This window comes from Mastigoproctus giganteus, chromosome 5 (assembly GCF_048544385.1).
Source record: "Mastigoproctus giganteus isolate SK-2022 chromosome 5, ASM4854438v1, whole genome shotgun sequence".
Taxonomy (NCBI): domain Eukaryota; kingdom Metazoa; phylum Arthropoda; class Arachnida; order Uropygi; family Thelyphonidae; genus Mastigoproctus; species Mastigoproctus giganteus.
Genome location: NC_143579.1, coordinates 92,991,083 through 93,018,702, shown reverse-complemented (window position 1 = coordinate 93,018,702; position 27,620 = coordinate 92,991,083). Strand labels below are relative to the sequence as shown.

The 27,620-nt window shown below is 36.7% G+C and overlaps 1 protein-coding gene across 1 annotated transcript in view; it reads right to left on the bottom strand.

Annotated features, from left to right (window-relative positions):
- LOC150085562 (RNA-binding region-containing protein 3) overlaps positions 1-27,620 on the bottom strand; it is a 201,272-nt gene that overhangs the window by 30,556 nt on the left and 143,096 nt on the right. Inside the window, exon 8 of the mRNA XM_090373348.1 lies at positions 9,695-9,868. Within this exon, the coding sequence (XP_090229474.1) occupies positions 9,695-9,868 (174 nt within the window). The remainder of the gene's footprint in view (positions 1-9,694; positions 9,869-27,620) is intronic.

The window sequence follows — 27,620 nt, the reverse complement described above, 5'->3', positions numbered from 1 at the left end:
TTCTGTGGAATGCCCTTCATTTTTATGTATTTCCTGAAAATTACTATTTACAGAAATTCAAGTCCAATGTTAATGATTATTCTGCACTAAATTACATATGAAAGAGGATAAATAAAAATCTTGGTAATATTGTGGGAAAGATATGAAAAACAAATATTAGTATTGACCATATGGTGCAATGAAGTCAAAGGCTTTAGCTGCACCAACTCAAAGAAAAAAAAAAATTACCTGTGTGGTCCTATTTTCAGACCAAAATGGAGGCTGAGAGCAAGGGAGATAAGTTCCTAACTCTTGCTGATCCACTGATGGTCTTTCAGAAGGTCAGGCACTTTTCCCTCTCTTTCTCTCAGCCCCATTACAGTTTTAAGGTAAGATTTAGCAAGAATTCTGACATGCAGAATCAGTGTACAACTTTAGTGTGTATTGGTAGTTGGTCTACTGCTAAAAGTGCAATAAACTTTCCAAGCTTTCCAAGTAATGTCCCTCCTGAACTACAAAATTAGTTGTTCTCAACAAGTTTTAAGCCTGTTTTACCTATAAAGCTGAGAGCTGGGTAAGAAATAAAGGAAAAACTGGAATATTTGGAAATGGCAGTTTCAAGAAAAATGAGGAAAGGAAATAAAAAAAAAACTTGGGGTAAAAAATTAACTACAAAGCTGAGAGCTAGGCAAAAGATCAAAAGTAATCAAAGGTAAGCAATGAAATTTTAAAATAGTATGGGTAGGTAGAAAGAATGGGAGAAGATGGGTGATTAGCTAAGTCAGGGGTGCCAAATATGGCACCTGCGGGCTACCGGTTGCCGTTCAGCAAGGTAAAAGTTGCCTGTGGTGCTTTTAAATTTTTGGTTTACTAAATCTATGGATAGTATGGATGGGCAAGTTTATTATTATTATTGTTGCTCTTATATTATTTCTCCCTGATTGAGGGTTCCACCCCTTGATGGGTAATGGTACTGCTACCAAGACACTGGGTGTCTATGTCTGGTGTTACTGTTGGTCAAGGAACTCTCTGACTATCCTACAGATGTTCTGGATTGCAACTTCCTGGAGTTTCTTGTAGGTGTTTCTCTGGGAGACCTATTGCAGCTAGGCTGTTATGTAGGGTCTCTTTGGCACCATACCGGTGGTTATTATTATTATTACTTGTTTAAAGAAAATAAAAATTTAGTAGCCTGCAGAAGGAATCCTAAATCAAAAGTAGCCCACAATATGAAAAAGTTTGGGCACCCCTAAGCTAAGCAGATAAGAAGCAAAAATGAATGGTAATAAGCCCATAGGCCAAACATGAAAAAGCAGACTGATGGTACCATACAAGCAATAAAAGAGGACTTACTCCAGCTAGGGTTAAAGATATAATAGGAAATATCTTTTTATAGTATGAACCAGAGCTGTAATGCTCAATATGTTCTACATTGATATCAACATTTGTAAAATAATAAGAGAAGTTTACCTCAATATAATAGGTAGAACACTTCCACATGATACTCTCCAGCAATTAAAACAAAAAAATCTAAAATCTTATATTACAGTAAAAAATAATTAAAAATCAATTGAACACAATTAAAAATAATTAAAGATCAATTGTACACGATTAAAATAATTAAAGATCAATTGTACACAATTAAAAATAATTAAAGATCAATTAAAAATCAATCTAACACAATTAAAAATTAAATTAATTAAAAGAAATTTAACGAAAAAATTGCAAAATGATTTTCCTTCCTGAAGCTGACAATGCTTTGACTATATGTTGTGATCACAGGAATGAAAATTACCGAATAGTGGTGAGCATGAAACTTAAATAGGGATTATATATCTTCACACATGCATGTAGAAGTCCACGAATTGGAGATTAGAAATGGCCAGCGAACATTAACAGAATTCTCATGTAATTTAATTTCAACAATTTCTGCAATTAACAGTCTGGTATAATGGTCTCGTTAAATAAAAAAGTATGTTTTCCGTTAATGGCACGAAAGGCTAATTCTGATGCTGCCAAACGAGAAACATGAACTGAGGCCGCATTGATTAAAGTGAAAATTCAGAGGAAAACGCGTAGAAATTTGGTACGATGAGTTGCAATCCCCGCAAGAAATGTTGTATACCAGGTAACCTATTTGTGTTCTGAACGAGGAAAGGACTGAATGATTTTTCAGTATAGTGTGTAGTTTCCGTATTGGCCTGGCTACAATTTTAAATTCGGTATCTTTAAAGAATCAGTCAAGCTGTTTGTGCCACTGTTCAACATATGGGACAGAAATAAAGTATTTTTTAATATTACGATTGTTGGTTGATGTAGTATTTTGTACAACAAAATTTGGAAAGACTAAAATCTAATGTGTAAAGATTTTTAAGCTCCTGGATATGCAAGCAATAAAAAAAAAAAAAAAAGAAAGAAAAAGTTTCTTCTCACTAGGCATCTACTGCTTAGTGATCTTAATTGGGGCCATGAAAATAAAATGTTAAGTGACTCCACATCAGGAAGATTTATCCATAGAATATAATGCAAACAATTTTAACTAGTTGGTGTGAACAGTGTTTCTCGCTGATTGAAGACACCATTTCTCTATATAACAATATTAAATGTTGTTAGGCATAAGATGTTTAACTAGATCGTATGTACAGCTTAGCTTAAAAACTCTTAAAGGACTCCTTAAAAAATCAAGAGGCATAAGATGTTTATATTTAAAGTTTCATATATAAACTTTAAATATATAAATTATATGATAAAACATAAATATAGTATATATTCAATTAATGCAAGAAAGATTACCATAAAATTACAGAACCTTGTACAACAAATAAATAAATTTTTTTGTTTATACTCCAGGATGATCACAGGGTCAAAGGAGTTCACAAGACAGTGAATACAAAAACATTATACTATATATAGATTTGCGTGGGTTTGGACCATGATCACTCAAAGTATGCACACTTTTGTATTCTTGTGCTTAATATGTATACTGTATTCATTTTATTTACAATAACGGCTTGCACTAACACTGATTTTCAATTACTCAAAACAACTAAATTTATTGTAAATCTAAAGCTCACCCAAATCCAGTCTTTTTAGAATTTCCAATTTAGTTTCCAACAAAAGGTTTCCTGATATCATAGATTTTTGCTTTCTTTGCATTATTAGCACTAGCTGACTCATGTGATCTCTTTGAGACCATTTAAAAAAAATACAGAAGTTGAAATTACCTATGTGGTAAGCTAAATTCAATCACTTGAATACAAAATGCACATAAATAATATGTAAACCGGTAATAAATGCTTTCAGTTTAGTACAGTCAGATATGAAGTTTTCTGAGCAGTGCAGACAGTCTGCAAGAGTAGCTCATGGTGTCTTGTCATACAGGAATGTCTTGTCGTTCCTGTATAACATATACAGGAATTTTTCTAGCAGGGATAAGGAGGTGATTATCCCCTTGTATAAGGCAATGGTCAGGCCAAAGCTTGGACACTGTATACAGCAGGTCTGGAGGCCTCATTTTAGGAAGGATGTACAGCTGCTGGAACGAATATAGAGAAGGGAATTGAGATCGGTGAAGGGAAGAAAGGGTTGTTCTTACAAAGAAAGGCTTAAGTTCTGCAAATTGCAGCATCTGGAGACTAGGCACCTACAAGGTGATCTGATTGAGGTGTATAAGGCCTTGAATGGATCAAGAAAGCTCAATGCTGATGGGATTCTTCCTCTTGCCCAGATTAATCGCCTGAGGAGACAAATTCAAATTGAGGAAAGACAGTTGTAGAAAAGATGTGCAGAAATTTTCCTTTAGCCAGCGGGTGGTTGATTGATTGATAGAACAAACATTCGTCATTGTGGAAGTTGAGAGCTTAAATAAATTCAAAGCAGAAAGAATTAGACAAACATTTGGAGTGAACGAATGGGTGAAATGATGGGAAGGGTTTTCTTTTTTTTTTTTTTTTTTTGTTGATGCTTTATAAGCTTGCTTTCTTGCATCATATACCTCTACTAATGCTAATAATGAGCACTGTGTAGCTGAAAGCACAGTGTCAGGAAATGATAGCGCCTGAAGAGAAGTTATATAAACAGCGCTTACTGCCCAGCACTCACAAACACCAAGCCAAACCACTTCAGTCTGGACCTCAAGCCATGTCCCATGAGGGACATGGCTCAAACCAAATTAAGGCCAAGGCCACAATTTAAAATTTACTGTCAAGACAGAGGGCAGAAATACAAACGTCTCTCTGCCATTCTCACAACAGTTCCATTTGTCCAGATATGAGTTCATCATTTATGCTCCACTTCTCAATGGAAATGCCAGACAATGTCTCAACCCAGATCTTATTACCAATAAGTCAGCAGGTAATTTACCCAAAATTACCTGTAAAATGCAGCTGCCACTGTACAACAAGCCCTTGTCACACCTAGAAGAGCAAACTTCTGAGTTAAAAATAGATGCTCTTTAATTATTTTTAATTATTCAAACCAAGCTTCAGAGGCAGATGTCAGAATGGGTACAAAAACAACAATTATATAACATATTTTGGACATGCCAGATACCAATGGATACAAAACTTTTGGGGCAATAAACAGACAATTTTCAAAATTGCTCCTCATCATAAATTGTTTATGCTGGCGATTTAGCCATTTTCTCTTAATTACAGTATTAGACTAAGACGCATTTAGGACTAAAGCTCTTCTGTTTATTAGGGATATTCTGTTTATTCAGAAATGGCTGTGTATTAATGATGCTATTGCACTTAATATATACATTACAGTATTAGTATTAGCTAAAAAGGATGTTTTTTGATTTAAATCAAAGAAAACCCCATTTGAAGGCAAGTACTGTGAATTGCAGTTGATTGGAAAATTGAATTGATTTCATTCAATTTATTTTTTAGATGAGGCTTCTCAGGCCCTCAAACACTTCCTAATATGTAACTCCTCCCAATGCATTTGGAGTGATGGCAATATTCCAGGGAAGCAGCATGCAACTCGGGGGGGGGGGGGGGGGGTATCAAAGCATACGGAGCACTATAGCAAACAAGTTTGTTTGTTATTTGGTTTTTAGGAGCATTAGCAACTAAGGCCATATTGCTCCGAGATATGCGGTGGTCATTCCCAGACCTTTCCGCATCCTCCGTATTTGGCAGTGACGGGCTCAAACCCCGGTCTAATCAAGAAGTGTGTGCTACGCACTGCTGCTCTTTCCCACCTGGCTACGGAGGCGCCTCAGCAAACAAGTGCTAAGTGCACCATGCTATAGCAGGGGAGAACTGTACATGAAAAGATAAACTACAAAATCATCAGTAACATAATGTTTAGAGGAAAACCTAAACATTTATTTGGAAAGACACATGTACAACAAAATATAAAATGACTGAAATGTAATGTTCTGGATGTGGGAAAATCTTAAACAACCCAACAGATGTTGCTGGTGAATTGAACAGGTACTATGCATTGGGTCTTTACTAATGAAAGAAAGACTCTTCATGCTGAGAAGAGGCTGTGCGAGTGAGGCTGACTAATGTCAAATGACATTAGTGCTTTCAAAATTACAGATGACTGTTTATTAGAAAAACTGTCAAGCATAAAGGCTACTAAGGATCCCAGAGGTGATGGCATATAACCAGTAATTTTGAGGGAGGCTGTCAGAGAGTGTATTGAACCAATGAGTTTAATTATGAGGGCAAGTCAGGAGAGAGATTCCTTTGGAATGGAAGTGCCAACATACTGCCAATGCATAAAGATGGTTCTAAGAGTGAAGTCAGTAACTACAGACCGGTTAGTCATACTTCAGTAGTAGAGAAAATCTTACAGGAAATAATTAAGAAGGCAATCCAGAGACATTCAGAGAGAAATGACATTCTGCAAAACACATAACATGGTTTTGTTAAGGGAAAATCATGTTTAACTAACCTAGTAAACTATTTTGACACAGTTCCTCATGAGCTGGATGATATAGGGAACAATGTTTACACAGTTTATTTGGATTTTAGCAAAGCATTTGACTCAGTTCCTCATGAGAGGTTACTGCATAAGCTAGAACAGGTTGGAATTACTGCTAAGATGCATTGCTGGGTGGAGGCAGGGCAGAAAGCAGAGGGTCATGATTAATGGATATTCTTCAGTAACGTAATCTTCTGTAATGTCAGAAGTGAGGTCCCCCAAGATTTGGTTCTTGGAAAAGTGTTGTTTATGATTTCCATAAATGACATCAACAAAGGGATAGAGGGATTGGAGGCATGATGTCAAAATTCAAATGACACAAAGATTGGTAGAGTTATTAAATCAGTGCCAAGCAGCACTTATTCAGAATGACTTGAACATGCTTCAGGGACAGTCAAAAAAGTGGCATCTAAGTTTTAATGCAGAAAAATGCAAGGTCTTACACTTGGGGAATAGCACCCCAAAATAAATTAAAAACAGTACAGGAAGAAAGGGATGAGAGTTACGATACTGGTAGTTATGAACATCTAAATAGGTGGCCAGGAAAGCTCATGGTGTCCTATTCATGATTTATGAAATATTATCTTGTAGAGATAGGGAATTCATAATCCCACTGTATAAAGCAATTGTAAGACCACATTTGGAATACTGTATCCAAATAAGGAAACCTCGTCTGAAAAAATACATTTGAGCTTCTTGAAAGGATCCAAAGATGGGCAACTTGCATAGTAAGATCAGCAAAAGGGAAACTATATGAGGAAAGACTCTGATTATATGGGCTACAGAGCTTGGCAACTAGGCACCTCAGAGGGGACCGGATTGAGGTTTATAAGGCTCTGAGAGGGGTTAGTAAAATGAATGAAGGCAGAATTTTCACTGTTATAAAAAAATTCCAGGATTAGGGGCCATAAATTCAAATTACAGGGGTAGATGTTTATATTAGATTGTAGGAAGCTTTCTTTTTGCCAGCGATTCATTGATTACTGGAACAAGTTGCCTCCGCAGGTAGTTGAGGCTGATAGTTTGAAGAAATTCAAAGGTCAACTGGATTACATTCATGAGGACAGGAGCTACATAATTTGTTTCTTTTTATTTATTTTATTTTTTTTGGCCAGTGTATCATGTTGCCTATGGCTTCCTTGCACTTTTTGGCTTATACTAACACAAGGCAGTCAAGCTCCTACATATGAAAACCAAAAATGCTTCTCCTCAACTATGTGAAAAGTCCTGGCATTACTATAATCATTTTGCCATCCTGAAAGTTGTTGCCTGGATGCAGTTACACCCAGGCGTCCGTGTTAACACAGCCTTGGTATAAATTTCATATTACAATCATTTAATTCGTAGAAAAACACTGACATATTTACAGAATTTATACTGAATTCAAAACGATTTTTTCTTTGTTGATTTTTAGGTTATGTTGAAGTCTGTTAGAAATTTTAATCCTAAAATAACCTAAAAATCAACAAAGAAAAAATCGTTTTGAATTCAGTATAAATTCACAGTATAATTTCAATATAATGACTGTAATATGAAATTTATACCAGGGCTGTGTTAACATGGATGCCAGGGTGTGTAAATTTTTCCCTAGTAGAAAAAATGCATTAGAAGTTTGTGGTCCACTCTTCTTCATGTACCTACATATTTACAAGATGCTTCTTGACTAAGAGTGATAACAGAAACTTATACAGGTGACCCCTACTTAACGCTTGTTATTTGGTTTTTAGGAGCATTAGCAACTAAGGCCATATTGTTCCGGGATATGCGGTGGTCATTCCCTGACCTTTCCGCATCCTCCGTATTTGGTGGTGACGGGCTCGAACCCCGGTCTAATCAAGAAGCGTGTGCTACGCACTGCCACTCCTGCCCACCTGGCTACGGAGGCGCCCTACTTAACGCTGATAATTTGTTCCAAAAAAAACAGGGCACTAAGTGAATCCGGGCTAAGCGAGCGCTGCATTCCCATAAGGTATCATATGTATTTGTGAGTTGCGGTTGGTGCCATAGGATATTTCCTAATCAATAATAAACGGTAGTGAAAAGATGTGCAAATGTCGATCAAAATATTTAATATTCAAATATTTGTACATAAAAAACATTCTGCATTACATACGTATATAATTATGTGGTAATTATTTATGTATCAAAATTAAACTTAAAATTCCAATTAAAATCATGAATTTAATTGATTTAATTTAATTGATGAATATAATCATGAAAAATGTGTTGATTTTGGATTGTACTTTGGCCCTCTTCCTGGTAAACTAAAAGGGATTTTAATTTTAAATCCCTGCAGCGTTACCACCCAACAATAAAGCTTTGGAAACTGGCATATTTTTTTCTTCTTTCAACATGAAACTTCTTTTAGGCATTCATTTCCAAAAAAGTCCTGCTTCATCTATGTTAAAAACTTGTTGAGAAATATATCACATAATAACTTCAATAATTTTAACAAGTTCTTTTTTGAAAGTTTCGACTCCTTGATCTGCACTTGCGGCTTCTCCCTGGATTTTAAATCTATTCACCCAGCCCTTACTAGTTTTAAATGGTTCCACATTTTTCTTTTTTTAGGTGAGTTTTCTTCAGATCATCATATAGGCTAATCTCTCTCTCTCTCTCTCTCTCTCTCTCTCTCTCTCTCTTTTTTTTTTTTATAATATTTAACTAAATTCTGCATTGGATATTATCTTCAATAAAATTAGTTAAAGTCTCTCCATTTAAATCCTAATAGCCAGCTTAGCCCTAGTTGCTTGCAGTGGAACAGCTGCTTTCCCACTGCTACAATTAATTCTTTATTTTTGATAACTGTTCTTACAGTTAAACTTGCCAGTCCTAAATTATGGCATACATCCATTTGTTGTTGACCGGAATCGATTCACTTCAAAACGTCTAATTTAATTTTCAAATTCAGTCTTTTTCTTACATTTATAGTCTTTGTACTGCATCCAGACGTTGTTGCTTTGTCATTCTTATTTGCCATTATTAACTCTCTGAAAATGTAACAGTGTTGGTTGCATTAATTATGATACAATGTTCAAGTAAACTATCCGTTACACACGATGTCTAATACTGTACTGAGTGACGACTAGACTTCGGATAAATGCATATAATGCAAATATTACAAGCAATATACTTGATCATTTTTTAAAATGTTGATCTTGAAACTACGTAACAAGTCACTGTACTGCAATTAATTAGTGTGCAAGAAAATTTCACTGAGCATGGGAAACATTTTAATGCTGTTTTGCTATTCATTTTCAAGCTATCGACTCCATCAAATGAAACTATTTCGTTAAATATGCCAAAAATGCAATCTGTAAAAGAGCGTTATGTTGATTTGTGACAGTGTTATAGTCAGATATGGGTTATAATGTAAGAACAGCATTATAGCAAATCAGCGTAAAGTGAACTGCGTTATAACAAGGGCCTGCTGTATAAACGATCCAACTTACATCTCCAATCTTTTATTAAACGGGGAGTGTAATCTGTCAAAATTATGTAATACGTTTATTACTATACCAATTACATCCTTAAATAAAATCATATGAAATCAAATTTTCACCATTCTGAATAAATCTTATAAAATTTAAATACTTTTTCTTTCTTCCTCTCTCTTTTTTAAATTCCATTTGCAATACATCTGTGTAGTTTAAATTAAATGTTACAAACTTAATCACTTTTTTAATCAAAAATTCTGTTTGAGCCAATTGTTACTTCAGATCTATTCTGTATACATTAGAATTATTTTAATTATATAAATATAATTATTTTCTACCTTTATGAGAAATTTTATTTTTTTCCAGCTCAGCAAGAGTGATAAACTTGAAATTTTCCCAGGAGTCTTCTTTTTTAGATTCTTCTTCCTCCTCGTCCTCAGAAACTACTTTCTGAGGTGCAATTACACCAAATCCACCTACTATTTCCACTGGCTTAGGTGTTTCAAATATATCTGTAATGAAAGTGACTAGCAATTAAGTGAAATATTATACCTCCCTTACCTATTTGCAGCTATATAAAAGATCAAACCTTAGAAGTGCTTAAGATACATAACTTTTGTTATTACAATAATACAGCTGCAATAACAAAGCTCTCTATCTCTCTAAATCACAATTTTAAGCAAACTTAATTTTTCATTTAAGTGGTACAATTTCTTAATTGTGTGTGTGTGCGTGTGTGTGTGGAGTAATCAGAAAGTTTAAGGACTGACTTTGTACCTTGAAATTGTGGTATTGTAGAATGCTGCAATAAAGATGTAGTAACAGGACATGATATGCAGGCGCCTCCGTAGCCAGGTGGGAAGGAGCAGCAGTGCGTAGCACACCCTTCTTGATTAGACCGGGGTTCGAGCCCGTCACCACCAAATACGGAACATGCGGAAAGGTCAGGGAATGACCACCGCACCGGAGCAATATGGCCTTAGTTGCTAATGCTCCTAAAAAACCAAATAACAACAACAACGACAACATGATATGCAATTGATCTTGACATCCATGCTGTGGAACTTCTATATTTTAGGGTAAGATGGCAAAATGCCTAGGATGAGAATTGCCTTCAATGCTTCAGAAGTAATATATTCAGTTGGTGGCAATGAACCCTTAATTCAAAGATGTAAAAAAAAAAACCACATGCCTTGAGTAAACCACATATTTGTTGAATTGTAGTAACAAACTGACATTCATAATTCATCTAATTCATCAGAATAAATGGCTGCATGGACTGCCCCATTACTGCAGATGAGTCAAAGATGCTTATCTATATTATCACAAAGAATTTCAGGAAATATTCCCTCTAACCTTCCTTCAGGTTGAAGAGCCTGGATATTTCCACAAAGCCTCCAGAATAAGGTGGCATGGGTTTGATACTGCTGATGAGTTTATGAAAGTTTTCTATGTTAACAAGAAGAGGCAGAGGGAGGGGAAAAAAGTGAGAGCGAGAGAGAGAGAAATGTAAATGAACTTCATCAAGTAACACACATACATATCTCAGAACTGAACTGCATCTTGGTTAACCTTACTACACCAGCATTCATTAATATATAGGGTGTCCTTGAAATCGACATTGATATTTATTGAGGGAATTGGTTCATTAAAATACAGGAAGAAAATTCTACACTCAGTTTGAAGTAAGAGCAAAGGGTTTTAAATTAGAGTGTTAAACAGATTTGTGATGTCATTTCCACTTATAGCATTTTGTGAACATCATGAAGTATGTAAGCAAATCAGATTGTTGTACTGTATTTTTTATGAAATGTGAAGAAAATGTAAGGCTGCATGAACGGATTGCTGCTGTGGTAAGTAACTTCATTATGTGTATGGCAAGTAGAAGAGCATCAAGGTTACCAGAATAGGTAGACATTCACTTTGTGTATGGTGTAAGTGAAGGAAATGCAGTTGCTGCAGCCACCGAATACCAGTAACATTTTTCAACAAGGTGACACCCTATATGGCATGCATTTATCAATGTCCACCATTATTTTAGGGAATGGGTTATAGTGAAAAGGCATCACATTAATGAGATTGAATTTGAATGAAAATTGTGCTTCAGACAAGAGCAGCAAAACAAAGAGCTCAAGATAGTGGGAGTCGTTGTCCTCTGACTCATGGTCTTATGAAATGTATGGCACGTTTTATGTTTACAGATCTCTCTGGAACAAGAGATACAGCAAAGAGGGACATCTTTGTGTGTACTCGAAGTGAAGAGTGTGAGGGTATTAGGCACCAACTCAATGCTGTTATGAACCTTTATGAGAGCTTGAAGAAAACAGTGGGATGCCCTTGAAGGATTTAAACTGTGGGGTTACCAAACAAGCTCTCAGCTGCACACATCAATACCAGAGCTTGTACTTGATCATCAGGCAACGCAGCAGCAAACCTCAAGGGAGAATGTATTGCAGCAACTTGATCCCACAGGAGCAAGTTGCTGATAGTGATTCTATTGTCAGGGAAATGGGAAATATATTGTGAAAAAAGGATAGGCGGAATAGGACCAGGGGCAAAGGTTGATGATGTCACAGAGCAGATATCATCTTTTAAGGGCACAAAAGGTGATACTGTTATACATTTTGGCACTAATGACATTACGAGCAGGAGACCTGCAAGCTTATTTAACGTTAAAAAAAAGTTGATAGGGTGAAATTTGAATGTGTCTGCAATTCTGCCCAGACATGATAAGAGGGAACATATGACAAGAGCATTGTCAATCAATTTTGCCCTGGAGAGATTGTACAAGGCTCACAGGGTAGAATTTTTCTCTGCGTCATCTGTGCTTATTAACAGAAGAGACTGCTTCTACAGGGTTGGGATACACTTAAATACAAAGGGTGCAGAAATATTTGCTGATGCTACTGAAGCAATGTTAGGTGGGTTGGAAAACTGCTAGCTTTGTGGGAACAGACTAAAAGATTAACAATAGGTGAAGGCAGAGGTGAAACTGATTCTTGCACTGCTTCTATTCGAATGAGCAGCAGCCTTGAAACCAAGGTGCTGGGGATTTCAAGGAATGCTGGGAATCATCATGATCCTTCGACACTAAGCCTGATATACCTTCATCAATATCATTCATAAATATACAAAACAACAGAGGACCCAACACAGAACCTTATGGGACTCCGCTAATAACATTAGTCCACGAAGAGCAGCACCCATTAATTACCACCCTCTGTCTTCTCCCACTCACCCATCCTTTTATCCATTGTAGCAACTTATCCTTAATACCATTCTGCTTCAATTTGTACAATAGTCTTCCATGCTTAACAGTGTCAAAAGCTTTCCTGAAATCCAAATATATGATATCAAAATTATTTTTTGCATCCATTTCCCTTTGTAACCACATCATAATATTCTATCAAATTTGTCAGACAAGACTTTCCCTTAACAAACCCATGCTGTGTCTGAATTATTGCTGCAGTCTTGTCTAGATGATCCTGCAATGCATCCTTAACCAGTGACTCCATTATTTTACCCGAAACAGAAGTCAAAGTAACTGGTCTGTAATTACTTGTGTCACCCTTCGATCACCCTTTGTGAATTGGGTATACATTTGCACATCTCCAGTCCGTGGGGACTTCCCCTGAGTCCAAAGATGCTCTCATAATTATGGCTAAGGGTTTGCTTAGTTGCTTTGCTGCCTCCTTTAATATAACTGGATAGATTCCATTCACCCTAGGTGCCTTTCTTATGTTTAACTTCAACAATTTCTCCTCCACTTTGCTCTCATTTATTACAGAATCATTAAGCACCCTGCTACAATTTGATAACCTTCTGCCATTTTCAAACCTTAATAACTCCTCATGTGTGAATGTAGATACAAAATACTCATTCAGTTTGTTTGCTATCTGAGCAGGATCATCAACAGTCGAACCATCGATATCGTATTGGACCAATAAGATTCATCCCCTTCCTTTTAGTGTTTATATAAGTAAAGAAATCCTTGCTGTTTTGCTTAGCATCGTTTGTTTAGTTGCTTTTCTGCCTCCTTTAATATAACTGGATAGATCCCATCCACCCCAGATGGCTTTCTTATGTTTAACTTCAACAATTTCTCCTCCACTTTGCTCTCATTTATTACAAAATCATTAAGCAGCGTGCTACAATTTGATAATTCTTCCATTTTCAAACCTTAATAACTTCTCATGTGTGAATGTATATACAAAATACTCATTCAGTTTGTCTGCTATCTGAGCAGGTTCATCAACAGTCGAAACATCGATATCGTATTGGACCAATCAGATTCATCCCCTTCCTTTTAGAGTTTATATAAGTAATGAAATCCTTGCTGTTTTTCTTAGCATCTTTTGCCAAAGATTTCTCGTAATCTTCCTTCACCTGCCTAACCTTCTTTGTGACCTGATTACAGACTAGCTTATATCTGCCATAGGCTTATGAGTCGCTTGATAATTTATATGCATCCCACGCATTTTTCTTCTGTCACTAGTCTCATTAGTTCATTTGATAACCATTTAGGCCTAAACCTTGAACAATATTTCTTAATAGGTATGAAACTTTTAGTAGCATCCATGATTAATTCCTTGAATGCTTCCCGCTTAGAATTTACTGTTGGTAATATCGTCAGTTGATCCCACAGTACAGAATTTAAACACTGTCTGAGACCATTGTACTCACCTTTACGGAAGCAAAAACCCTTTACTTTACCCCTGATGGTAATTATATCTTATCCCACATCAGTACACTGTGATCACTGCCACCTAGTCGTTCCTTTATCTGCAAATTCTTAATACATGAATGTTCACTGCTGATAACCAGATCAAGAGTATTACTCTCTCCGGTTGCCTCTCGAACATGCTGCTGCAAAAAACAGTCATCCAATAAATCCACAAAAGTCTTACTAGTGTGTGAGTGACCAACCCACAAGTTCCAGTCAATATCTGGGAAGTTAAAATCCCCCATTATAAGACATTCTGATTTGCTAGCCCACTCTATTTCTCTGTACAATTGTTCATTGTACTCATTCGAGTCATTAAACCTATAACACACTCCTACTCTTATTTTTGCTTTCGCAGTGCTTATGTCACACCAAACTAACTCAACAGTGCACTGTTCATCTATACCAACTGGATGCACTTCTTTTGATTTTATGTTTTCCTTAATTAACAGGCATAACACCTCCTCCCTTCCTACCCTGTCTATCCTTTCTGTACACATTGTACTCCCCAAATTCCAGTTCTGCATTCCTTATATCTGTGTGACACCACGTCTCTGATATCCCAACAATATCTGCCTTTGATGTTTTGACCAACACCTCAAATTCATAAAATTTTTTACTATACTTCTAGCATTGGTATACATGCAAGTATACATGTACTTATCCTTATTATTAGTTACCCTAACACATCCCATATACTCACATGTTTCACGATGACTGCCATCAGTTCCTGAAACCCCCAGCACCCCTCGCTCCAGGTCGCTTCTTATTCTAATAGAAGTTGTGCAAGAATCACCTTCACCTCTGCCTTCAGCTACTTTTAACCTTTTAGTCTGTGAATCCCCCCCAAGATAGCAGTTTGCCGACCCACCTAACACTGCCTCGATAGCATCAGCAAATATTCTTGCACCCTTTCTATTTAAGTGTATCCCATCCCTGTAGAAGCAGTCTCTCCTCTTAACAAGCACAGACTACGCTGAAAAAAATTCTACTCCTTTGAGCCTTGCACATTCCCTCCAGGGTCGAATTGATTGACAAGGCTCTCATCATATACTCCCTGCTATCGTGTCTGGGCAGAATTGCAGACACTTTCAAATTTAACCCTAATTCACGACTTTTTTGCAACATTGACTTGTACTTAAGTAAATCTGCAGATCTCCTACTCTTAATGTCATTGGTGCCAACATGTACAACAATATCACCTTTTGTGCCCTTAAATGATAATGTATATTCTTTACAACATCATCAAATTTTGCCCCTGCAGACATACCCTTGTGCTGTTCCATCTATCCTTTTTACACAATATATTCCCCGTCTCCCTGACGATAGAGTCACCAACAATAACTAGTCCCTTTGGGACCAGCGCATTCTGCCTTGGAGATTGCCACTATGTTGCCTGATGCCCAGGAGTGAGCTCTGGCATTGAGTTGGGCAGCTGAGGGCTTGACGGGCCCCTCATATTAATTTCTTTGGGGGCATCTACCCACACCTCAAGCTCTCATAGACGCCCAGTAGAATGCTGAGTTGATGCCTAATTTCTAGACACTCTCTGCACCTGGCACACACAAAGACATTCTCCTTGGCTAGATCATGTTCTATTCCAGAGAGTTCGGCAAACATTCACAAGTTGCACATTTTTTTAGGCTGTGATGCATTGGAGAATTGCCCCCCTCAGTTCTCCCCCGAGTCACCACTCCTGCCACTTTGTGCCCGTTGCTTTGCTGCTCTAGTCTGGGGCATGATATTTTAAATTAATTAGATCAATAAATTTAATTAATTAATTGTCAATATTAATTGTCAATATTAATAACAGAACCCTAAATGCAGTGATGCATATTATGCATTATAATTATACGCTTGAGCTGCCTAGTTACTACAATTAAAAATTTGAATTCCCTACTACGCTATACAAAAACAATGGCTGCAAGATTCGAATGAAATAATGGTTTTACATATATTAAGTAGTAATCTACAAAACACTTTATCTAAATTAAAAATAAAAATAACCAGCATAACTATAGCTACAAGACTACGTATAAAGTACAATATAAAATAACAATTAGGTAAATAAAAAGGCAAACACTTATCACTTTTTCGGAACCTGTAATTCACAGCTGTAATTTTTAAAGAGTCAGCGCCCTCTCCCCTTCTAGCTCCTCTTGGGTACCATTCTGTTATTTTCTTAGTCCATCTATCATCATATCTTAGAGCTATACGTCCTGCCCAAGACCATTTTAGTTCTTTAGTTTTGATAAGAATGTCCTTTACTTGAGTTTGCTGCATAATCCATGTGTTTCTCTTCTTATCTAACAGTCTGATTCCCAATATAATTCGTTCAATTCTTCGCTGTGTAGTTCTCAGCTTCTATTTCATTCTTTTGGAGAGTGCCCAAGTTTCACATTGGTTTATTATTTTACGTTTCAGGCTAACTGGGATATTGCTCCTCGGTATGTGACTATATTTCCTGAATGCTATCCATCAAAATTTATTCTTCTCTTGACTTCCAGCCATTTATCATTATTACAGTCGATGACTTATCCCAGATAAGTATATGACTCCACCTTTTCAATTACCGCTCCTTCAATCATTATATCCCTTTCTGTGGCATACTTGTTCATCATTACTTTTGTTTTAGCCATATTCATCTTTAGTCCAAAATTCTTACTAACTCTGTGTAACAGATTAAGATTTTCCTCTAATTCTTTGGGATCGTCGCTTATGACCACAATGTCATTGGCAAATTTTAAATGGTTTAGGTAATCTCCATTCACACTGATTCTTTTCAGTGACCAGTCTAATCTTCTGAAAGCTTCCTCAAGGGCAGCAGTAAACAACTTCGGAGATATTGTGTCTCACTGTCGAACTCCTTTCTCAATTTTAAATTTACTACTGTCTTTGTCTAATCTAATAAAGGAGGTAGCATTCTCATATATTTTCTTCAAAATCATAATATATGGAGTATCTATGCCTTTTCTTTCCAGTGATCGAAATATTGCCTTCTGCTGTATGGAGTCAAATACCTTTTCATTATCCACAAATGCCAGGTATAATGGTGTTTTATATTCATTTGCTTTCTCCATTAGCTGTGATATTAGCATTAGCAAGGGCACATGATGCAAGAAAGTAAGCTTACGTAGAATCAGCCAAAAAAAAAAAAAAAAACCCCACCTTTATTTCACCCATTCACTCACTCTGATGAGCAATCAACCACCCACTGGCTAAAGGCAAACTTCGGCACATCTATTCTACAACCTTCTTTCCTCAATTTGAATTTATGCCCTCTCAGGTGATTATTCTGAGCAAGAGGAAAAATCCCATCAGCATTGAGCATGCTCAAACCATCCAAGGGTTTATACACCTCAATCAGATCGCCTTGCAGGTACCTAGTCTCCAGACATTGTAATTTGCAAAACTTAAGCCTTTCTTCATAAGAGCAACCCTTTGTTCTGTTCACCAATCTTGTTGCCCTTCTCTGTACTCGTTTCAACAGCTCTACATCCTTCTTAAAATGAGGCCTCCAGACGTGTATACAGTACTCAAGTTGTGGCCTGACCATTGCCTTATACAAAGGGATAATCACCTCCTTATCCCTGCTAGTAAAAGTCCTGTACATCTCTGACAAGACATGATGAGCTACTCTTGCAGACCGTCTCCACTGCTCAGAAAACTTCATATCTGCCTGCACAATTACCCCCAGGTCCTTTTCTTTCTCTACCACTGTCAGTGTGGTTCCACAGAGTTGATACATTACTCTGGGATTACTGCTTCCCATATGTAGTACTTTACATTTGTCAATGTTAAACTTCATTTGCCACTTCTCAGCTCATCTGCTCTACTTTTCTAGATCCTGTTGCAGCAGTGTACTGTCATTAGTGTCATTAAAAACCCTGCCAACCTTTGTATCGTCTGAAAACTTGGACATTATGCCTGATATACCATCATCAGTATCATTTATAAATACAGAAAACAACAATGGACCCAACACTGAACGCTGAGGGACTCTACTAATAACATTAGTCCACGAAGAGCAGTGTCCATTGATTACCACTCCTCTGTCTTCTCCCACTCAACCATCCCTTTATCCATAGCAGCAATTTGTCTCCAATGCCACACTTTTCCAATTTGTGCAGCAGTCTTCCATATGCAACAGTATCAAAAGCCTTTCTAAGATCCAAATATATGATATCAAAGTCATTCTTTGGATCCAGTTCCTTTGTGACTACATCATAGTATCCAATCAAATTAGTCAGACAAGACTTCCCCTTAACAAACCCACGCTGTGTCCGAGCTATAACTGAAGTCTTGTCTAGATAATTCTGCAATGCTTCTTTAACCAGTGCCTCCATTCATTTCTCTGGAACAGAAGTTAAACTAACAGGTCTGTAATTACCCATGTCTCCCTTTGATCCTCCTTTGTGGATTGGGGTCACATTTGCACATCTCCAGTCCATGGGTACTTCCCCTGAGTCCAGGGAAGCTCTCATAATTATGGCTAAGGGTTTGCTTACTTCCTTTGCCGCCTCCTTTAATATAACTGGACAGATTCCATCCACTCCAGGTGCCTTTCTTATGTTTATCTTCAACAATTTCTCCTCCACTTTACTCTCATTTATTACAAGATTATCTAGCTTACTGCCATAGTTGAATACACCTGTAGCATTCCCCTCCCAGAATAACTCCTCATGTGTGAATTAGATGCAAAATATTGAATTATTTTTTAGCTACCTGAGCAGGTGTATTAACAGTTGAACCATAGTTATCAAGTGGACCAATCTGATTCATCCCCTTCCTTCTAGAGTTTACTTATGTAAACTCTAGAAGTAAGGTGATCCATAGTTCAGAATCCTATCCTAAACCCAGCTTGCTCTTTCGGTTGATTCTCATCAAGTATTCTTTCTAATCCGTTAGTAATGACCCTTGTGAACAACTTGTAGATGTGGGATAACAAACTAATTGGTCTATAATTTCCAATTTCTGATTTATCTCCTTTCTTATGCAGCAAAACTGTGATTGAATTATTCCACTCCTTAGGCATCACACCTTTTCTAATGCATTTTGTGAAGAGTCTTGCCAGTTTTTGTGTCATGTCTCTTCCTCCCAATTTTAACAACTCTGCAGTAACTTCATCTTCCTCCAGGGCTTTGTTATTCTTCATTTTCTTCAATGCATGTTCTACCTCATCAAGAAGGATATCAGGTATATTGTATGTGTTGCTAATTTGCGATCCATCTTCTCCACTGCTGGCATCATTCCGTTGCTCCTTGTATCTCTGCTATTTGAATTATGCCTTCTCTGCTATTTATAAGTAAACCATCACTATTCTTCAGTTTCAGTATCATTTGTCTTTCTGTATTACTGCTCATGGCTGCTGATTTAAATCCTTTGTTTTCCCTTAATGCTTGTTCTACTTTTCTTGTGTTAAATTTTCTTATTTCCTCTCTGAGTCTCTTTTTAATGGCTTTGCATAACTCAGTATATTCAATTTTCTCATTGTCAGTGTTTTTCTTCATTTGTCATCTTCATTTCATCATGACAAGTGTTTCTTGACTAATTTTTTCTTTTTTGGATTTCTTTTTACCTATAGGTTTCTTGGGCTTTATCACTTTCAAAAAGTTGTAATATTCCTCGTTGATATCTTGGTCCTGAGCAGTCTGCAGAAGCACAAACTTGTTCTTAAGTTCCAGTACATATTGCTTTTTCTCCTCTTCTGTTATCTGTTTGTTTGTTTGTTATTTGGTTTTTAGGAGCATTAGCAACTAAGGCCATATTACTCCGGGATATGCGGTGGTCATTCCCTGACCTTTCCACATCCTCCGTATTTGGTGGTGACAGGCTCGAACCCCAGTCTAATCAAGAAGCATGTGCTACGCACTGCTGCTCCTTCCCACCTGGCTACAGAGGCGCCTTCTGTTATCTCAAAGACCTTCATATTATTTACTCTAGTCAGTTTTTTCCTTTTTTTTCTTACATCTATATCAAGTGTGCATCTTACCATTCTGTGATCGCTTCCTACATTTACCTTGTTCAGGACAGTAACATCATTCACGATATATCTTCTGTTAATGAGGATGAAGTTGATTTCATTAGTTGTTAATCCATTTGGGCTCTTCTATGTCCACTTTCTGTTCACTCTTTTCTTGAAAAAAGCATTCATTACTGGCATGTCTCGAAATTCTGCAAATTCCACAAATCTTTCCCCTCTTTCATTTCTTTCACCAATTCCAAATTTTCCTATAGTTCCCCTTTCTGTGCTGTTTTGTTTCTTTCCAATTAGCACTGAAGTCCCCCATAATGATAGTGTAGTGAGTTTTCTGTTCATCTAGAAGACTCTCAATTTCGCTGTACGTTTCTTCAACCTCTTCATCATCATGGATCGATGTTGGTGCATAATTCTTTATAATCTTTAGCTTATACCTCTTAGAAATCCTGAGTAGCAGTCTTGACACCATTGGTGATGTACTTTTGAATTCCAAAATGTCGTTTTTTATATCTTTATGGACCAGAAAGCCAACTCCGCCTTCACTCCTTTCACTGTTTCCATTGGTGTACAGCAGATTTCCACTTGATAAACTTATAAGTGATTCATTTCTTCTTCTTGTTTCAGCCAAACCGATGATATTCCAATTCACATTTTCTAATTCCTTTTCCAGCTCTAATATCCTGTCTTCACCGATGAGCGATCTTACGTTGTAACAGGCCAAGTTCAGTTTCTGTGCATGGCAGCCTGGTCATACCCAGAGATTCTTAGCACCCTCTGCTTCCACTCTGATCCTCTTGCTGCTGTAAGAGGGGGAGTGAAAGCCGCTGGGGACTGAGGGCCATTTGTTTTGTCTTTTGGTCTTTTCCTCTTCACGCTGACCAGGCATCTTGAAGAGAACCACTCTTCATGTTCGTTGCCACCTAAGTGACGTAACAGGACTTACCATCGAGAAGGTGTGCATGAGTGGATTTTAGGGAGGCAGGCCAACACCGAATACCTATTTCCCTCTAAGCCCGTTAAAGCTCCATAAGTGTACTGACACTTATGGAGCTTTAAATTATGTTTCTTTCTAGTTCATGTTATGCATAAATGTCTCCAACAGATCTATCATTTATGTGGTCTTACATGAGGTATTTTTAGATGATTTATTTGAAAGGTTCATTATTATTTTTTAATAAAAAAAAATGTGTTATCATTCAAACAAGGAAGCTGATATTCAATCCTGGTAGAGTTACCAACTTGGTATTAGAATTGGCAAATGACGTAAGAAAGCAAGCTTATAGAGCATCACCCAAAAAAAAAACAAAAAAAAACCACCTCCCCATTTCACCTTCATCCCCTCCAATAGTTTAAGTTCGCCCTTGAATTTATTCATGCTATCCACTTCCACAACAACAGATGGAAGTTTGTTTCAACCATCAAATACACATCTTCCTCAATTTGAATTTGCCACCCCATGTCACCATTTCATTTTTATCCCCATGTCTTCCCATCTCACCTATCCATCCCATCCAATAGTTTATTATGTTCATCCTTGAATTTATTCCTGCTACCCACTTCCACAACAACAACAACAACAGATGAAGGTTTGTTTCAACGATCAATCACCCACTGGCTAAAGACAAACTTCTGCACATCCTCAATTTGAATTTACGTCTCCCCATGTGTGTATTCTGAGTAAGAGGAAGAATCCCATCAGCAGTGAGCTTACTGAATCCATTCAAAACCTTAAATACATCAGTCAAATCACCTAGCAGGTGTGTAGTTTCCAGATGCTGCAATTTGCAGAACTGAAGCCTTTCTTGGTAAGAGTACCCCTTTGTCCCCTTCACCAATCTTGTTCACCTTCTCTGTACCTGTTTCAGAATCTCTATGTGCTTCCTAAAATGAGGCCTCCAGATATCGAGTTTGGAGACCTCATTTTAGGAGGGATGACATCTTGAGACCACAAATTGAGTATGCAGTACTAAAGATGTGGTCTAACCATGGCTTTATACAATAGCATAAACAACTCTTTATCCCTGCTAGCGAAATTCCTGTATATCATTGGCAAAACCCCCATGAGCTTCCTGGCAGACTGTCTGCACTGCTCAGAGAACTTCATATATCATTACACAATTACATCAGTGTCTTTTTCATGTTTGACTATCATAAGTTCAGTACCACAGAGTCAGTACGTTACTCTGGGATTACTGCTACCCAAATGCAGTACTTTACATTTGTCAATGTTAAACTTCAATTGCTATATTTCTCAGCCAATCTGCCTCATTTTTTCTAGAGCTTGTTACAGTAATATACCATCCTTACTGTTATTAACCACCACCCTGTCAACTTTTGTATCATCTGTAAACTTAGACATTAATACTGATATACAGTCGAACCTCTCTAAAACAAAATTGATCATTCGCTTGAAAAAATTTGTTAAACAGAAATTTCGTTAAAGAGAAATATGACCTTTTCAACAATGAAAAATACTGTCAATGTTCAGAAATATAGTAAAAAATGGTTGTTGTTGTTATTTGGTTTTTAGGAGCATTAGCAACTAAGGCCATATTGCTCCGGGGATATGCAGTGGTCATTCCCTGACCTTTCCGCACCCTCCGTATTTGGTGGTCACGGGTTCGAACCCTGGTCTAATCAAGAAGCATGTGCTACGCACTGCTATTCCTGCCCACCTGGCTATGGAGGTGCCAGTAAAAGATGGGAAATAAATCAGAACTAAGTTGGAATGAATAAATTTTCTAACATTTTAAACAATTAATTTATTAATACATACATATTAAGAAATGACTATGTACATGATAACACAAAATATATTAGTACACTTTTAAGAATTATTTCGTAAAATATTTGGTTATTTTTTGTTGTACACTGGATTTTACTGTACATTATTTATAAAAATGTTAAACACTCAAATTTTCTGGCACATTTTCTAATCATTGAAGACCTTGATGCAAATTTCAAATGCTGCCAACATTGATGTTTGGTAGGTTTGATAATGTCCTCATTTTCATCCAAATCATTACTGATATTGTCACTAGTTCTTTGAACACTCTCTAAAATGTTGGAGTCACTCGGATATTTAGCTACTATGACATCATTATCAACTCCTAAAAATTCATCAAGAACAATTTCTCCGCTGATCAAACCTCTTGCTTGGAGTTCTTCCCAATATTGCTCAATATCTTCTAGTAGTTCATCCATCTCAGCACTGTCAATTGGTGTTTTAGCAAAACCTGCTTTTGAGTCAATTCTTAATCATTGTTTCCATCACATCCTGACTCCAACACTTTTGCCAACTCTGATATGCACATTTGCAAATCTATAACAGAATCTATAGGTTGGTTAGTTGGTTTCTATTCTCAGTTTAATTTTTTTTAAATATGTGCCTTCGGTAGTTGTTGTTGTTTGGTTTTTAGGAGCATTAGCAACTAAGGCCATATTGCTATGGGAATATGTGGTGGTCATTCCCTGACCTTTCCGCATCCTCCATATTTGGTGGTCACGTGCTCAAACCCAGGTCTAATCAAGAAGCGTGTGCTATGCACTGCTGCTCCTGCCCACCTGGCTATGGAGGCGCTGCCTCCAGTAGAGCATTTTCAAATTCTTGATAATGCCTTGGTCCATTGGTTGCAGTTTAGATGAGGTATTCAGAGGGAAGAAAACAAACCTCACACTTGTAAGTTTCGAAATTACCGAGTGAAGGTGTGCAGGGCAGTTGTCAACAATCAATGCGATTTTTCTGTTTTCTTTCATCAACTTTCTATCGAAATTTAAAATCCACTGTTCAAAAATTTTACTTGTCATCTGAGCTTTTTTTGTTGTAGTCCAACTCTAATGGCTTTACTTCTTTGAAAAATCGGGGTTGTTTACTTTTGCCTATTACCAAAAGCTTCAGTTTTTAATTATTAGCCATATTTGCAACAACCAAGACTGTAATTCTCTTCTTACTATTTTACCATCTGAACATTTATCACCTTTAAAAGTCAGTGTCTTGTTCGGCAAACATTTAAAAAAACAGAACTGTTTCATCATTGTTGAATGTCTTTGGGCTCGTAGCCCTCCATAATTTTTTTCAAAACTGTTTCTTTCCAATAGGTATAGTCTTCTTTGATTACAACTCCACTTTCACCAGAAATAACTTTTTTGAGTAAGCCACAGCACTTTTTAAATTTGTCTAGCCAACCAGAAGTGGCTTGGAATGTTTTATGCCCCAGGAAAGATGCATAATGCATAATCCTTTTCTTTTATTAGTAGCCCTGATACCAGCCTGTTTTGGTCTCGAATCAACTTCGCCCACTTAAAAAAACAGCTTCATTTACATATAATAATCAATATAATAATTATACAGGAATAATTTCGCAAGCTTCTGACTGGGTCCTGTTTCCTCAAACAGTTTGAGAATCGAAACATGGTTTTTTAGAATGGTTGATACACTACTGGCATAGATACCAAATTTTAAAGCGATTTTTTTTTTAATGCCCGATCTATGCAAATATGCCATAATCTTTGCCAATGGCTGTGGATACATAGATAGCAGTTGATCAGTGTGGCATTTCAGTACAGTAGAGGTTTCGGTTGTATAGGTTTTAAGGACAACAGTCAATTGTGGAATATTTCAGCTCTTAATTCATGCTCTTAAGAATTAATCCCTTTAGCTCTTAAAAGCTAAAGAGATTAAATCTTAATCCTTTTAGCTATTAATTCATGCTTTCTACAGCATCAGCTCTATTGCCTGAAAGCCAGAGGTGCGAACAATGCATATTCAGGTTTCTCGAAATTAGTTCATTATATGGAAATTTTCTTCGTTCATTATACGGAAACTATTTTCAATGTAACAACCAAATGGAAATCAAAAATATTCGCTAAATAGAAAAATTCACTATATGGAAGTTCATTAAAGAGAGGTCCAACTGTACCTTCCTCAATATCATTAATAAATGTAGAAAACAACAATGGACCCGACGCTGAACTCTGGGGGTGGACTCCACTAATAACATTAGTCCATGAAGAGCAATGTTATCCATTGATAACCACTCTCTGTCCTTTTCCATTCAACCATCCCTTTATCAGTAAAAAAGTAAAGTGAAGTGCAGCCATTATCAACCCACTGCAGGATGGAAGCCTCAACAATTCATGCTGAGGGAAATGGACCATAATCTGCCACACTGGTCCAGTGCGGGTTGGCAGATTGTATTCAGCAGTCAGGGGCTTGAACCCCGGTCTACTCAAAGAGCGTGTGCTACTGCACTTCCACTCCTGTCCGCTCGGCTACAGAGGCGTACTTTATCAGTAACTTGCCCTTAATGCCACATTGCTCCAACTTGTACAGCAGTCTTATGTGCAACAGTATCAAAAGCTTTCTTGAAACCCAAGTACGTGATATCAAAATTATTTTTTGTATCCAGTTTCTTTGTGACTGCATTATAGTATCCAATCAAATTAGTCAGAAATGATCTCCCCTTAACAAACCCATGCTGTGAGTGAAGTATAACTGCACTCCTATTTAGATGGTACTGCATTACTTCTTTAACCACTGACTCCATTATTTTCCATAGAACAGAAGTTAAGCTAACAGGTCTGTAATTACTCATGTCACCCTTCGATCCCCTTTGTGAATTGTGGATATATTTGCACATCTCCCAGCCAAGGGAAGTTCCACTGAATTCAAGGATACTCTCATAATTATGGCTAAGAATTTTCTTACCTCCTTTGCTGCCTCCCTTAATATAATTGGATAGATCCAATCCCATTCATCCCAGGTGCCTTTCTTATGTTTAACTTCAACAATTTCTATTCCACTTTCCTCTCAGTTATTATAAAATCATTTAGCTCCCTGTTAGAGTTTGATAAACTTCTGGCATCCACATCCCTTAAGAATCTGTCAGGTGTGAATGTAGATGCAAAATATTTATTCAGTTAGTCAGCAAATTTTGCAGGAGCATTAACAGTTGAACCATTGAAGTCAAGTGGACAAATATGATTCATCCCCTTCCTTCTGGTGTTTGCATAAATAAAAAATCTTTGCTTTATTCTTTGCTTCCTTTGCACAGATTTCTCATAATCTGCCTTAGTTTACCTAACCTCCTTGATAACAGACTTGTCTATATCTACCATAGACTTGTCTATATCCACCTAACAATTTATATGCATTCCATCTATTTTTCTTCCCTGCCATGAGTCTCATCCATTTAGGTCTAGGCCTGGAACAGTATTTCTTAGTTGGTATGAAAAGCCTAGTAGCTTCGATGATTATTTCCTTGAATGTTTCCCATTTAGAATTTGCTGATGGTAACATCATCAGTTTGTCCCACTGAATAGAATTTAAAAAACTGTCACCTTTATGAAAGCAAAACCCTACCCTTTACCTTTGATGGTAGTTACATCTTTAAGTAAATCCCATCAACACACTATGATCACTAACACCAAGTGGTTCTGTTACCTTCAGATTCTTTGTGTATGAATAATCACTGCTGAATTCTGTGTAATATGAAAAAATTTTTTTCATGTATGCATCTCACAGAACATGTGAATTGTGTTCTGTGAGAGGCATGCACAATTGCATAATTGAATAATATGCAAGTTATTATGAAATAAATTTAGAAAATTTTTAAAAATTGAAGCTGTTGTTTGTTGTTTATTTGGTTTTTAGGAGCATTAGCAACTAAGGCCATATTGCTCCGGGGATATGCGGTGGTCATTCCTTGACCTTTCCGCATCCTCCGTATTTCGTGATCATGGGCTCGAACCCCGGTCTAATCAAGAAGCATGTGCTACGCACTGTTGCTCCTGCCCACCTGGCTATGGAGGCGTCAAAAAAAAAAAAAAAAAAAAAAATTGAAGCAAATAACAGTATCTCTCTCTCTCTCACATGCACGCACGCACGTGCACACACAGGCATTCTTGAAATTTTGTGCGTTTAATGGTTTTCTGATCATGAAAATGAGAGAAAACACATTTTTCTTCATATTTTATGCATATAATGTTTTATTTTAAAATTTTCAGCAGATTTTATATTCTTATTTTTTTTTGTAATAAAAGGGTTACTTTTTTAAATATATAATTTTTTATTAAAGACTAAAAAATCACATACAATATGTATTGCCATCTGTTAATAGATTGCAATAAAACTATTGCTATACCCCAAGCAGAATTCAAAAAACTCAAAAGTTGTTTTTCCCAGAAATTAAAATGAAGGTTTGTAACATGTCAAATTCTCTGATACTTGCTTTATTACTTTATGGGGTACCACCACTGCAGAGTTAAGCAATTTTTATTTTATTTTTGACAATAATTTCACTTTAACATTCAATCTCTAAAGTCAAAAAAAAAAAAAATAATAATATTTATGCACACAGTTTTGCTCAGGTTCACATGCATACAGAATCCAAAAAATGTTAAGAGTGATGTTTCCATATTTTAAATTTTGGCAAATAATGTATATTTCTCTTTCTTCTTTCAGGCAGTTTTCCTTTACTTTCCTTATTACTACTACTCCTCACTCCTTAATTATTACTGGTAGTTCCTGGATATTATATGGGACTACATTGTTTTTGATAAA